General features: G+C 33.0%; 1 protein-coding gene across 1 annotated transcript; it reads right to left on the minus strand.

The window, feature by feature from the left end:
- Positions 1-3419: 3419 nt before the first annotated feature.
- Positions 3420-14333, minus strand: LOC134236159 (uncharacterized). The gene is made up of 3 exons (XM_062718337.1): positions 14126-14333; positions 6039-6287; positions 3420-5746 (listed from the first exon to the last, which is right to left on the minus strand). The coding sequence occupies exons 1-3, from the start codon at positions 14197-14199 to the stop codon at positions 3904-3906; spliced, it is 2166 nt and encodes a 721-aa protein (XP_062574321.1). The 5' UTR covers positions 14200-14333; the 3' UTR covers positions 3420-3903.
- Positions 14334-15640: the final 1307 nt, after the last annotated feature.

The following is a 15640-nucleotide window of genomic DNA, read 5'->3' on the forward strand; positions in this document are numbered from 1 at the left end:
AATAAATAAGATTTTGAAGAAAAAAAGTATACAGGACTTTTTATTCACCAATATTAGCTTGATCGCAGCAACTGTGAGATCTTTTGATTCCCAAAACACATGAAAACAATCAAAGGAAGATTGTACAATCAAAGGAAGATTGGGTAATCAAATGGGAAATGATATTCATCAGTGTCTTTGGGGCATTCCTAAAGATGAGTATGCTGAGGATTTCTGCTCATAGATACAAAAATTTAAGGGTAACAGAAAATGCCCTGAGGGATTGAAACTATTAAGAATATGTATTTCGTACTTTTATTATTTTTAGATGACATGTTGCATTATTCATTGAACGACTCTCGTATTAGTGTTACAAGTGAATGTGCGCAGTAGTTTATGTTTTCAAATTCTCTATGTTTTTACGCTGCAAGGCAAACAGTTGATAGTTCTAGGAGTTGACAGTTTGACAGTGGACAGTTTGCTCCAGCAAACAGCTAAAAATGTTTTGTAATACTTTTTACCTTTTAAGACAAACCTCAAAGCGGTCAAATATCTGATCGACTTATTCACTGAGCAGTCTAACATCGATTACTTTGGACTACTCTGGAAACTTTTAAGTATAAAGATGTTATAAATGTATAAAAAAAAAATCTTATTTTTTACTTTCCAGGGAGAAATGCACCGATGCACTTGCAGTGTATATCATTCTGATTTTTTTTATTTATTCTAAAATATCTTCAGTTGCATAATTTGAATGAACATGTAAATTTTCAATATTGAAAGACAAAGGCGTTCGATCTTTATAACATAAAATAATACATGATCAGGAATAATTTATAAACACGGATATAAGCTGAAACGTTCGGAAAACATCTTACGTAAGAATTCCATCCAATACTATCGAAAAATATTAACTTCAAAGTCATTGTGTTTGTTCTTTTAATTTTCTTGATTAACATACCGGTATGGTGTAGCATAGTGTCTAAACAGTCGTTTATTCATTTTTAATGAGGAAGAAATGGAACATTCGAGGTTTACTATCCATTCACATTTATAGGATATGTTCCATGATTTTATCATTTGAACATCACATTTTACTACATTAATCAATCAAAAAGTAATCATATTCGACAATTTGAATTAAAATTCAGCTGTATGTTCATAGCAATATGCAAAGTATTGGATAACAAATCGCATCTATCGCTTTCAGATATACATGTTTGAGAAATATATTTGTTCTAACTTTGTGATCCAGTGCAAATAAAGTCGATTTTTATGACAAGGCATCAGGTGTAAAGACGAAAAATGGCCCCATCGAATAATGACCGGGGGTCATTTTTCAACGACAAAAATGACCCGCACTCGTAGAAAATCAATTTTTTGTAGAAAAAGAACCCCATGGGTCATAATTTCATATGTGCGTCCTATAAAAAAAAAATGACCCCCGTTGAAAAACGTCCCCTTTTAGAGTGATACAAAATTCAAAAGTTTAAAATGATGCAAAGCATCAGATCGCCAAAAAATATTTCATTTTAGTATTTTAAAGGAATTTCAAAACGAATCCATAGGAAAAATAACAAGAAAATGCATGTACAAGTACTATGCATGGTATATATCTTTATATAATTTTCAGTGTGATCAAACGAAGTAAACAAATTTGTGCATATAAGATTAGGACATCATTTGCCTTGTTATGTGATAATGACGATGTTCTAGATATCAAAATAGGAGTTTAAAGATAATTATTGTTTTCAAAACAATATTTACTAAAGCCCTTTTTCTTAAAAACTTGTACAAGTAATTAGTTATTTTAGGCACTAGTATTGTTCTTCATATCCAGAAACTTTTAAAAAAACGTTTTGATTCCATGCCTTATGCACGTTCATCTTGAGGAGCAATTCATGCAAACTTTATTTTCTATAAAATCAAAAATCAATGAATATCTGAGGAAAAATAAACGAATAAAAACCTAACCACAACCATTTAGACAAAGTATAAAGCAAATTTTTAAAACTTATTCATTACAATGAAAAAATAGCGCCTCAATTCCCCATGTGCACATTCTAACACAACCAACACTTAATTCTTGATCTGACACTTATTTTGGGTCTCACAGAGCAAAGCATAAATTTTGCCACTATAATCATATGGGAGGAGGCGGGGGGGGGGGGGGGGGGGTTATCATCTAGTGAGCTCATGGCTCATTTGATTGTCCATGGGTTGTTAAGATACTTTACAGGTACATGTGGGAAGTATATACATACATAATTAAAGAAATGATCTTCAATTAATTTTTCATACTTTGCTTTGACTCAGTATGAAGAAAACGTTACAAAATCTGATTTTCATATTAAAAGCGCTCTACAAATTATACCCAGAACAAAGTGAAAGAGTGGAATAAAACAAGATTAAAACTAGAGGTATTGTGAGCACTGAGCTCAGTAAGTGATATACACCCACCCACCCATCCCCGCGCCTCCCATATGATTATATTAGTAAAGCCCATGCTTTGCTCTGGGGAACACCAAATGAGAGACAGATCATAAAGTAAAATAAGAAGTGCACAATTACATTATGTACATGTAATAAAGAATGTGTGAAAGTATCATTAAGTTTTATTACACTGTCCAAAAAGTAAATTAGAGGATGCACAATGGCATTATGTAACAAAAAATCTGCATGTGAAAGTTGGGGATAATTATTCTAGGGGGTCATTTTTCTTCACGTGGGGGATTGCAAATTTTTAGGGTGATGACACTTTATCTACGGGCAAAAAGGGTCATTTTTCGACGTCGAATAATGACCGGGGGGTCATTTCTCGCCGTAGAATAATGACCGGGAGTCATTTCTCGCCGTAGAATAATGACCCCGGTCATTATTCTATGGGGAGCATTATTCGTCTTTACACCGGCAAATGTAATCAGTCATTTCAATTAATTTCATTATTTAAAACAAAAATCGTATCTGTTTTAAAAGCGTTTTGAGCATAGTAATCCTACACAAATCTTTCATAAAAGGATTTAATGAGATGGATTTTGTTAATCTTCTGACTTATAAATCGATTACGAATATCCAATAATTCAATTATTCGTTTTCTGACCATCGCCTTTGCCTTTCTCTATATAGTTTTAGTTGTAAAAAAATATACACTTTTTTGCATTGTTATTGATTTTCCAAATTAACTTCTTGTAGTATGAATAGAAAATATTTTATGTGAACAAAGATGTAATACAGATCTTATTTATGAATAAAAGATTGTGTATGCTTCATTACTGAACGAGAAATAATACTCAAATTTTAAAAGAAATTAGCCAGCTGAAAAAATATGAAACTTCAGTTGTTTTTAAAATAATTTTTTAGTCTGATTGTTTTACAAAAAATTGATAAAATTCTTCAATTTATGAACAATTTGAACAAAATAAATGAGATATAAAGGTATTTTAAATGAAATATTAAATTATTTGTGTTTAAATAAGAGATATTAAAGCAAAACAAAAACAGCTGTAGAAATTGAAAACACTTATTACTTACATATGTCATTCCAATACAAATGATGTACAAAACAGATCATTCATCTTAACAGAGAAATAAATACATACTTGGTTTTTAGTACCACCTTTTATCAATGTATCAACAGGAGAGAAGTTGTTTAAAGCACTGTATATTGTTAAACACAGATGAACACATAAGGCAAGACTGAGCTGTTGGCAAATAAATCCAACTCCTTCAGGGGGGCTGAGAAGTCAATATCATATGCTGGAGTATGTTTACACGAACTTTTCGATCATACCTCTCTTCCTAGCTATTGTCAACGCAAGAAGGAGTTGTTCAAGCACATGGAATGGATTACTAAAAACGCATTGTTTAGCCACTTTGAAAAAAGTGGTAAATCTGCAATGCATACAATTCAAAATAATAGAAATCTCAAGTATGTTGGTTGCTATCTGTCACAAAGAACGCGCTCCGTTCTTGACTAGGTTTTCTCAAATGTGTCATTTCGTCGATGCCCTCACTACTGTTTTGTTGATCTCCCCCATTCTTTTTGAGTGAATGTGATTTGATAGCATGTTGTGTCACCGTTTTACCTGAGTAAGAAGTAAAGCCTTCGATTTGTGGGCTGTCAATTTTTAAACTCTTCAAATATTCATCAATTGGAGGCACCCCCTGATCCGCGTCAAAATATTCATCATCCTCCATTTCACCCCTATTGTCTGAGTGTACTTTTCCTTTAATCTTGATTTGATCCCCGCTACCTGGGGTGACAGGGGCAACATTAGAGCCGTTGGTATCATTGGAGGCCAAGGTTTGATCTATAAAGTCCATTGCTTGCTGGGCAGCATTGATCGTATCGGCGATATCTCGCATTGACTCTTGGTAGAGATTACTGTATCCTGTATGTAACCCCTTAGAAGTCCCGTGCTGGACATTCCTACGCGCCGAAGAACTCCTGCTTAATCCAGATTCTCTGCTTCCAGGAATAGAATTTTCTTCAATAACATCACAGTTTATGTCTTGTCTGGACCACCGAGGAACCATTATTTCCTCTGATGATATGTTGCTTAGCTCCCTGATGACGTCATCACCCCCTGTTTTGTAAGCTATTCGAATTGACATTCGAACATCCGCCGGTGTTTCACTTGCTGCTTTAGTTTTTGTAGACCGAGTAAGATTACTTTCCTCTCTCTCCGTTATATCTGTTAGATTACAGACTTGTGGGAAGTTTCTGTTATTCTGTTTAAATATGGGCTGTGCGCCCGCATTGTGTCTTTGTAAGGCGGAAATAGATAATGGTAAAACGTTATCATTTTCCTCCATGTGTTTCAAATCGTCTGTAACAGTATTAAATTTTTGATTACTTGATTTTGTACTATTAGGACGAGAGTTTGACATTGTCAGATGACTACTTTCATCATCGTCAGACTCAAAATCATTATCGTTATCTCCTAAATGAAGCCGAGGAACACTTGGATTGGACATCCCTTTCTCAGTTATACCTGAACCCTCATCTTCGTCGTCAGCATCAGAATAAGTGTAATCTGAAAGATGATAGTGAGGGGTTTGGTAATCTGTCAATTCAGATATCCGACTTTGTGGAGGAGCAACAGGATGTAGGGAAGATTTCCTTGTGTACTTCTGAAGAGCATGATTCTGCATTGACCGGATGTTCATCATTTCTATAGAGTACTCATCGGTGGGCACGTGGGATCCTTTCAATTTAGGACGGCTATTATATTTCTGCAGGCGCTTCACACGTTTGTTATTTACAAGAGAGGAATGGACAAAATGTACATTTCGGTTGGCATCAAACATCTTTTGATATCGTCTTTGAAAGTCGTTCAAATCTTTTAATGTTTCTTCCTCAAGATTCTGTTGCATTCTAACAGGGAAACCATTTATCAGTGATACTTCACTGCGCGTGCTTTGGTCCCCAAGCTGACTGTAAACAAGATCAAATTCAGAATCGTAACCAGACGTTCGTGTATCAGTATCCGTAGTAATCGTCTTGATTTCGCTGAGGTCTCTTTCATCATTTCTCACTGTTCTTCGTCCTCTGTACTGCTTATTGCACTTTGAGCAGTTACGTTTTGTGTGTTTACATAGAGAATTAATGGGCATTGCTTGGAATAAATGGTTAGTTGCATTGCATTCATCGTATTTGGTACCCATCCCTAACTGGTAGGTTCTGCTCCTCAAGGTATATGATCCATTCTTGTAGACATTCATGATTGCATTCAAATCTGAGTCTGTGTGCTCTTTAACCATTTTCCTGTGCAACGAAAGGATGTTTTATATACTTAGCAGACAGCTGTAATACGACCCTATATTTCATTTGCAAAAGTATAAATATTTAGCTGTTCTGTGAATGCAACACTTCTGTATATTACTTTAATAGTAATAGTAACACATTCTTTTGCCGTAAAGAAAGTGCAACCGGAAACCAATTCTTTGTCTGACTTTTTTTACATTTATAAAATTGATGTTTCTTGAAACCATAAACATGTAGTTTTTTGAAAAGTTGCATGTTTAAATATAAAATGCAAGAAAGATCATATACAAACTTTATTTTGATAGGAAGATTGTCAAGACTTCGGCTGACGGCTTTATTTGTCCGTTCCCTTTCCTTCTGCAGTTTCATAATGTACCTCTGGGACACCTCCTGGCTGTTAAGTCCTTGTAATAGACCCTGTTTAGCAGACAGTCCTATTCGGGCGGGAGGAACTCGGAGGGAGGCGGCGGTGGGAATGGTCCCTCCCTTGCACAGGTCCTGCCAGGCAGACGACTCTTCTTTTGTAGCCACTTCCTCTCGGCTGTAAAGTAAAGAATCTGTATTGAAGTAATTTTCATTTCCAGGAGATTTTGAGGCACTTGTACCAGATTTTGATAGGTTCTCCTGAATAAACAAATCTCTTACTACTAGTTTAAAAGAATAGCAATGATTGTTCAAAACTTCCACCTATTTTGCTTGCAAACAACAAAGACGTTTTGGAACTGGCTATGCAACTTGCTGGTCAAAATTATTGTAAATACAGAATTACAAGAAATAATTTCTAAGATGGAACATTTATAATAATGAGGGTAATTTTAAAAGTTGTGTTAATTTTTAATTCTTGCAAGTTTTGTCAGTTGCAATGCATGGAAGATCTAGAAATATCCATTGTTTAGACAAAAGAAGCCTGTAAATTGAAACATTTTGTCTAGTAAATGGATTTTGGATCCTTCAAACTTTTCAAAAGAGTAAGCTTTAAAGGGTTTCTAAAAATGCATTGAAAACTTCGGTTCAAGAGAAATAAAATGATTATTGAAAACTGAAAACTCTATTAACACCCTTTTATCTTCTTAGCAATCAGATAATGCTTCTGGATACGAAGGCAATAGTAGCATTACATACCCTAACCAACAAAGACTCCTGAGAAAAACTCTTCCTCGATACTTTTGATCAATTCTATTGCTTGATCCACAAATCATCGCCATATTGCGTACCACAATAGACCTTTCTGCTATTAATTTAGAGCTGTTCGGAATCGTTATTTTTTCTCACCAATACTATTTTAAAACATCGACATCCTGGCTCTAAAGGTGCTTCTGAACAGTTAAAAACGAGACCTTTATAACTGAAATCGGAAGTCTGTTTTGATCCTACGTCTTTTCAGGTCCAAATTAGTTTTCTTGTGTATTAATGAGAAATTTATGCAGTTTTCTTGTCAACATTTTCATTGAAATTAATAAACATGGCTTAGCGAAAAATCGATGGCAAAAGAAATGCCTTCACCTTTATTTGGAAAAGGTCCGCTAACATGTTTTGTTGTACTCTTACTTCTGACACTGCCTGTAAATCCCAAGTTCATTTACTTGTTAAATACCTTAACTATACATTAATTCGTAGTTCACTAATGCGAAAGTCGCGACTTCAGGATGGCTATCATGTGCAATTTTCTGCAAACTCATGCATTATGCAATACAATCCAAATAAATAAAACAATGCTCCAGAAACTTATATTTCAATCAATCTTGAAGGATGTAAAGAGGAAAAAAATGACGTAATTAATTACCTTTAAAGACTTTGTGGACATATTTTGATTAGATAAGATTTTTATTCATCGATACTGCCTGACAGAAGATTGCTGACTCGTCATTTTGGAAACGTTAATGCCTTATTTTGACACAGACAGACTTTAGATAAACATCATATTAAACATTGAGATATTATCAGTATATATATATATATAGGTAAATCTTTTTAAAAAAGAAACACGAAAACCTTTAGTTTAGCTTAAGCGCTTTCATTTCAAATCTTCAGAAGCTTTATAATAAGTAACATAGCAACATAACGTCATAACGTCATAATAAGCGGAACATTACATACAAACGTCTATTGTGACGTCATAGTCAAACTTTGCGGGAAAACTGTAGAATGAAAATTATAAGTACAATTTTTACAACAATTATGCTCAATTGTTCAGTCTAGGTTTGAACACATGTATAAAATGTTTTTCTTTCTCACGTCTCTGAATATCACTTTCACTTGAAAGTTTGTAAAAAGGAAATATAGTGAATTGTTTATTTCCACAAGTATCCAAATGTTCACTCAGAGGGATTTGCCGATATTCCGGAGAATTAATATGTTGTCGGTGGACACGCACCCGGGCACGCAATTGATTGCTCGTTTCCCCGATATAAAATTCTTGGCATCCAGCACACGTTATTACATATATTACATTTTTAGTGGCACAAGACATGTTTGCATTGACTGTGAATTGTCTTCCTTTAAAGTCATAAGTTGATCCTTCCATTATATGTGCACACGTCCCGCAACGCGCGTCTGCACACTTAGTCACTTTGTAACTATTATTAAAATGGGATGAACACAGAATTCTTCTAAGATTTTTGGGCTGTCTTCTGCTGTTAATGAATTTTACATCTCTATATATTTGTTGTGTTGACCGGTCCGTTTTCAGAACGTTGTTAAGTTGGTGTACTACGGAGGTCAAATTATGGTTCCTTGGATTGTGGGTATGCACAAATGGAATTATATCCGTTTTATTTTCCTGGGTTTTTGTAGACAGTAATTCTGACCGTTCATATCCTTTGGCTTTCAATATCCCGTTATCTATCAGGTTTTGGGGATATCCCTGTTTTAAAAGGTAGAACTTGAGTTCTTTCAGTCGGATATCTCTTGTGATTTCGTCACTAACGATAGCACATAAACGTCTTGCCAGATTGTATGGAATTGCTGTTTTTGTGTGATGAGGGTGACAGGATCCGAAATGTAAATACTGGTGGGTGTCAGTTGATTTATAGAAGATATCTGTTGAAAGTTTGGTATCTTCTTTAATGACAAGAACATCAAGGAAAGGTAATTCCATATCGCTGCATTCCATGGTAAATTTAATACTGGAATCTAAGTCATTTAATAATTGGTGGAAAATTGATAATTTCTCAATGATGTCATTCCAAAGAATGAAACAGTCATCTAAAAATCGTTTCCAATTTGATGTTATAGCTTTAGCGTCCTTTTCTCCCCATAGAGTGACAAGTCGTTGATGGAGTTTTTGTTCAAGGTATCCCAAAGTTAAGGTGGCATACGTGGGAGCCACTTTTGTTCCCATCGCTGTTCCTTTGGTTTGAATAAAATGCTCTATTCCGAAGGCAAATGTATTGTTTTGAAGTATAATTCTTAATCCTTCTAAGATGAATTCTTGTTCAAAACGATCCTGTAGTAAGTGTGGGTATCTATCAATCCAGTATTTAACCGCTTTTATACCCAATTCCACGGGTATATTTGTGTATAAATTCACGACGTCGAATGACACGAGTTTCGTATTAGGTTGAATATGTTCTGGTAGGTGGTTGATAAAATCTATATCATCTCTTATAAAACTAGGAACCTTTTCACAATAAGGCTTTAATAAAATGTCTAACAAGTGACTCAGTCTTTGAGTTGAACAATTAGGCCCCCCTACGATTGGCCGAAAAGAGAGATCTTCAGGATTTAGACAGCAAATATATTCTCCTCTCTGAGCCTTTATGGCGTTTTTGATTTCTAATGACTTGTGTACTTTTGGTAATCCGTAAAATTGACTCTCTTTTGTTTCAAAGTTTGTGAGGTAGTCTTTCTCCTTAGCAGTTAAATCTAGATGGCCCACAGACAAGTTGTTTTATCTTTGATAAAGTTTTTGTCTCGTGATTTGCATTAATACTCCCATAGTAGTTAGGGTCCTGTAGCATATTCAAAATCTTGCGTTCGTAATATGTTTTATTCATGATGACTACTCCGCCTCCTTTGTCGGCTTCTTTGATAACGATACTTTCGTCATTATGTAAGTCATTTAGAGCTTTTTGCTCTTCTTTTGTGAGATTAGATCTAATATTCTTTTTAATATTAGGTAGGTTTATATTATCTAGGGTTTCACATACCGTATCTAGAGTTCAATTTCTACCTCGTTTTGGAATAAAGTGGGATTTATTTCTAACCATATTTTCACTATCTTCTGTTGATTCGTCGTTATCTTCGTAAAAGTATTCCCTTAGTCGTAGTCGCCTTGTATATTCCTTAACGTCCGTTTTATATATATATATATATATATAGGAAGATGGGTCGTTAACACATACATAAAAATTAAAGAACTGAGAAGGATTATATTCCAATTATTAAGTGGAATTGTGATATGAAAAAATGAAATTGTTTATAGTTCTTCTACTAAATGTGCATAATCATCCTTAGGAATGTTTTCCTTTTGTTTTCAGAGGAATATTCAAAATTCGACTCCTTTATTTATTTGGAGAAACCTTTTGCCCTATCTCTGTAAAATTTAAAGACCACCTTAGACAGAGTACTGAGATTTGAACCTTGACGTGTACATCTATCAAATGAGGACAATGGGGGTTAAATGGCCCGCTTACATAGAATAATATACCCTCTTCTTATCTGGTACATGAAGTGCATTATAACTGACCTTTACTCAGAGATCAAATAAAAGAATATCGTTTGATATACCCACAATTCGTGTGCCGTACTTATTGCGTGGTATCCAAAGTGCAGCATGTTTAAGCAACCATATAATTTAGAATTTTGTTTTATTATAGTCTTGAGTATTGGTCATTATTTTCTGACAAAGGCTTGGTGCATTGGGTGATTTGTCAAAAAGTCTTTTAAAACATTGCAAAGCATTTACGGGTTTTATTTCACTTTCTCCTAATCTTAATACATTCACTTTAAATGCCTTTGTCATTAATTTCATTATGTACGTGTTGGTTCAATAATACGCAGTTCCAAATATTAATCTTTTGATAAAGTTAACCATGTTCATTGTAACGAGAAACAAGTATGTAATTAAAATAAATATATCCAAAAGTGCATACTCATATGTACCAACGGTATTTATTTATCTAAAAAAAAATTCGGAAATGTACACGAAAAAAAAAACTTAAAGAAATTTGAGAGATATTTCAAATTAATATGCATGGATGACTTCGTAGAGAATACCTCGGAATGGAAGATTTTTTTTCTTGTTTATGATTCTGAATTTGCTGTAATTTTTCCTAGCATGATACCTAGCCAGTTCTAAAACATTTGTGTAACTACAGAAAACTAAAATGTATGTGTGTAACTTATATGTAACAAATTACATATATTGAATTATCAATTCAATACATAATGAAGGTTACATAGAAATAATGGGAAACAAAGAAATCAAACAAAGCAATCACTGACATCATAAGTACAGTTTAATTTATATTATATAACCAATAACAATGAAAAAGATGGTATATGAGGTAAATTGTAAGATTTGCCAGATAATTTGGATCGAACCTCAGCCGATCAAAACAGAATACAATGATTGAAACTATTTTGACACACCTTAAGTGATGTAATTTAACTATTATGACAAATAGAAAACATTTTTCATGCCAAACAAGGACTGGCGCTCTAAATACTGAAATATAAATTGTACCCCAGGAGATTTTCTCTTCAAAATCATTAATTTTTTTCTTACATTCATTTTGAATGATATGTGAATATAACGAAGAGAAAACGTGCTCAAAATCCATATTGAAACGATAATCATTCTGAGCAAAATATACATATATAGCTTGTAAAACATCAGAGATGAGATCAGGTGTCATGGAGGAGTGACCATCCCCTGTGCTATCGGTCACATCCACAGTGTGGCTTTTAAGCATGATCAGGTGTAAAAATAATGGCGTAATAATTTGTGTACATGAGAGAAATTAAAATGTAATGATTCTAAGCTTTCGAATAATATTATATTCTTTTTATCCAGTGCCATATGAAAGTGAAGGGCTAGATAATTTTAAGTTTCTCAAGGCTAATCCTTGTAAATCTCATCTTGAACAAACTTTTCACATTACTCTTCATGCACTGTGTTATATATTTAATGTTCGCAAGTTATTTGTTAAACAATGAGGTCAATAGTCACTTTTGATTTACCTGAAAAACACCCACAACATTCGTTTTTTTTCCTATCTGTGCTAACATTTGTGTATGGATAAACGCCTAATACCATATGTTTTTACAGAGAGAGAAAAAATCAGTATTAAAATTTATATTTCAAAGGACATCAACAAACTTGAAAGTAGGTATTGGTATATCTATTCAAGCAAGAGGTACAATGCTCGTCCGACAGAAGAATCTTTTGCACTTACTATAATAACAAGTTCATCTTACCAATCATTCACATAGAATTTTTAATATACCACACCTGATCAATCTTTTTCTTCTTTTTTACTAAACAAATGTTTTCAGATTGAATAACAAAGCACATTTCTGGGTTTAAAACACGGAATTACTTTTGTTCAATATATATAACACAGTCATGTATATGTGTCAATTTGATGCACCAGATGAAAAATGAAAAACAAAGAAAGGTAATTATACAGGCAATGGTAAACATTGAATCCATTTATCAGTGTCATGCGTTATATTTCAAAGGCAATTGAAATGTGTCACCTTATTTAGATTTTTTTCTAAAAAAAAAAAGTTTCACAATATCAGGGGGAAAATAAAGTAGTTTCAATTGGAGATTTCAAATTTAAATATTTAAAAAAGAACTACTTAAATACCTGTATTTATGCAATGAAATATGAAGTGCTTTTTGTTTATCTTTTTTTAAATGAATTGTTTTTAAAAAGCATCAATTAAAACTATGTTTGATTTTCTTTATTTCACGTTTCTATTCAAGACCTAAATTAATTTTTGATAACTTCTTCTATGAATGTAACAATGGGAAAAAGCCTTTGTCTATTATGTTTTCACTATATGAAAAGGTAAATAAAATAGAAATTTATCAAAAATGGTACTATCATAGCAAAAAAAAAACATATGATTGAGAAATTAGGAAGCATACATGCAATAATGATAGCAATATGTTACAACCATTGTGGAATTATGTGGCACCATGATACTAAAATACTTGATTTACATTAGAAAGCATACTTACACACTGCAACACAGACAAAGAGTGTTAATGACATTTTTATATCGCTGCTCAGACATCTCACACAGGGACACACTTAGCAGGTAATCATCATCTCCCTAAATTATTGTTCTCCAATACATAATATTCAATGTCCAGAAAAACAAACTTGATCAGTAAATCCCTTGGTGTTTTCGTTGGAGTGTTTCACACCTAATCTCATATTCTTAAACCATGTACAAATGTGGAACTATATAAGCGCCATTGTTTAAATCAAAGACTCGTTTAATAAGTCTTTACATTTCAAAGATATTAAATTTATTTGAGCTGGGCTGCCTCGATACTTGATCGATGTGTAATTTGTAACGTATTTTATTTCTTCTGGCGTTAGAGCTTAGTTGGTCAATGATCAGAGAGGTTACAGACTTAGAATTATAAAAATCGATACATTCAAATTTATCTTTGGGGAAGCAAATATTTAATCCATTATTCATAAAAGAAAAGTTTGTTTTATTATTTATTTCACCTTCAATTAGCTTTAATCAAGAACTAATTAATTTGTATATTATAAAGTGTTTCAAACATTTGTACTTAACGGATAGGTCGTTAAATGCATGAAGGCTTTATATGCTTGCACACAGATTGCATTAAGAAAAAAAGTCTTCATATGAAAGTGCTTTAAATTTACAATGATAGATTATGTAACTATGTTTATTAAAAATCAAGTGCTCAGTTACCCAATTTTTAAAAATTCTAGACGATAATTGATTTTTAGCTTTATGGGCTTTTATGCATTTTTTTTTCAAATAGAGCTCTTGATATTAAGTTATTGAATATCTTTGTTTAAATAGTTCAAGAAAAAAACTGACTTTATTTGATTCAAGTCAATTTAACAAATTGGGAGGATTACATGATTTAAATTTTCATCATCTTCATTGTCGCTCGGTTGATATTTTATAAAAAGGGATTTAGCTTTTAATTACATATTTGTGCAACTAAACTATCCTTCATTTATGTGCAAGTGCACAGTACTAATTTCATCCTTGATATAACAAATTTTACCTCAAACTTACCAAAAGCAGTACTTTAAACGTATAGATTTTTTTTTCTTTTTTGTAAATTCTGTTTTCCAATTATTTTAACATCTTGTAAATAAAATCCTAACTGAAATAGATAATAAACAATAATTTAATTAAATTTTCTATGTATACCTTTCACTGTTCTCTAGTGGGCTCTTCCAAGGGCGATCTATGGATGTTGTTCTTGGTGCTTTGATTCCCGCCATTTTCAGAAAAATGTCCACCGAATAAGAACACCAGTCTTGTTCAGAGAGTAAACAAAGTCAGCTGGAAATACTAGCCTCAGAATTCAATACATCACGTCAATACCCGGCAAACATTACTTAGTAATAAGATTTCAGGTATCTACAGATGTCTGCAATGTCTTCAGACAGGTGACACGACGCACAGAGTCATCATGATCAATAATAAAGTCAATGTATATAATATAATATTTAGGGTGTAACAATAACTAAAGACCTGGGGCATTTGATTTCTTGCCAAAAAAATCGGTTCCTGATCAGATATATAAGATATTGTCTACCACAGCTGTGCTAAAAGGAACGGCGGACAATAGAAAAGAAGATTCCATTTTTGTGGTAAATGTTTGAGCTTATCGCATTGTTAATGATTTCACCCCTTAAATAGGTCCTGACATCACTTTAAGACAATCATGACGTTTAAGGTTCTTGCTCTTTGAAAATCATATCGATGTGAAAGGAAAAATCGAAGCAGTTGTTTTTGAAAACTGTCATTTTTAAAGACATGAAAACAATTTGGGTTCACGGTCGGAAAGGCAAGGGTTAAACACAATACAGAGAATAATGAACACGTACACCCCCAAATATTGGATGATTGAATTACATGTACATGAAGTAGATCAACTATTAGAAATTCATTTACGTTATTCTTTTCGCTTGATATAAATACTTCAGCTTTTTACAATCTGGAATGAAATGAGTCAAAACATTATGAAAAATAACTTTTGAACATTAGGTACTCGGGCTTTTTTATTTTTATTAATATGTATTTCTTGTGACAAGATTTTCCTTTTGGGTACCAACATATTTTACCTCCTGACTTTAGTGATTGACCTCTATACGTTAGCATTTTTTCCCAAAGTTTAGCCTTTACTTGACCATAAGTTTAAACACTTAGGGTTTGCCATTTGAGAATTTAAAACCTTGGCATTGAGCTACCATTCAGGGATTTGGTATTTCTAAAAGACATCTTGGATTCCTCGTCTTTCAAAGCTGGGAAATAGTATATTACGCCTCTTTTTGTGACATTAAATCTAACGTTAGAGGGAAACTGTAATCATCAATACTTCATTCTATTTAGTTGAGTACATGTATATAATTATATAATTATTTTGATAGATTGGACGGAATACATAATATCAACTTTTCATTATCAATTCATGACTATATTATAAATAATAATTTGAAATATCGATAGTTATGAAAAATTAATATCCGCTTTTCTATGCTTATTTGGCGTAATGACGGGTCAACTTGATTATTTTTTGCAAGACTTTAAAAACTTAAATGTCTGTTATATAAGAATAGAGTAGGAAATTGACGACCCAAACATTTTATGAGACAATAAATGTCTGCCGCGCAAAAAACATAGATGTTAGTATTTAATTTCAATAGATTTCCGTCTCTC

Source organism: Saccostrea cucullata, unplaced genomic scaffold, assembly GCF_032062105.1.
Source record: "Saccostrea cucullata isolate Sc308-1 unplaced genomic scaffold, CSIRO_AGI_Scuc_v1 ctg765, whole genome shotgun sequence".
Lineage (NCBI taxonomy): Eukaryota > Metazoa > Mollusca > Bivalvia > Ostreida > Ostreidae > Saccostrea > Saccostrea cuccullata.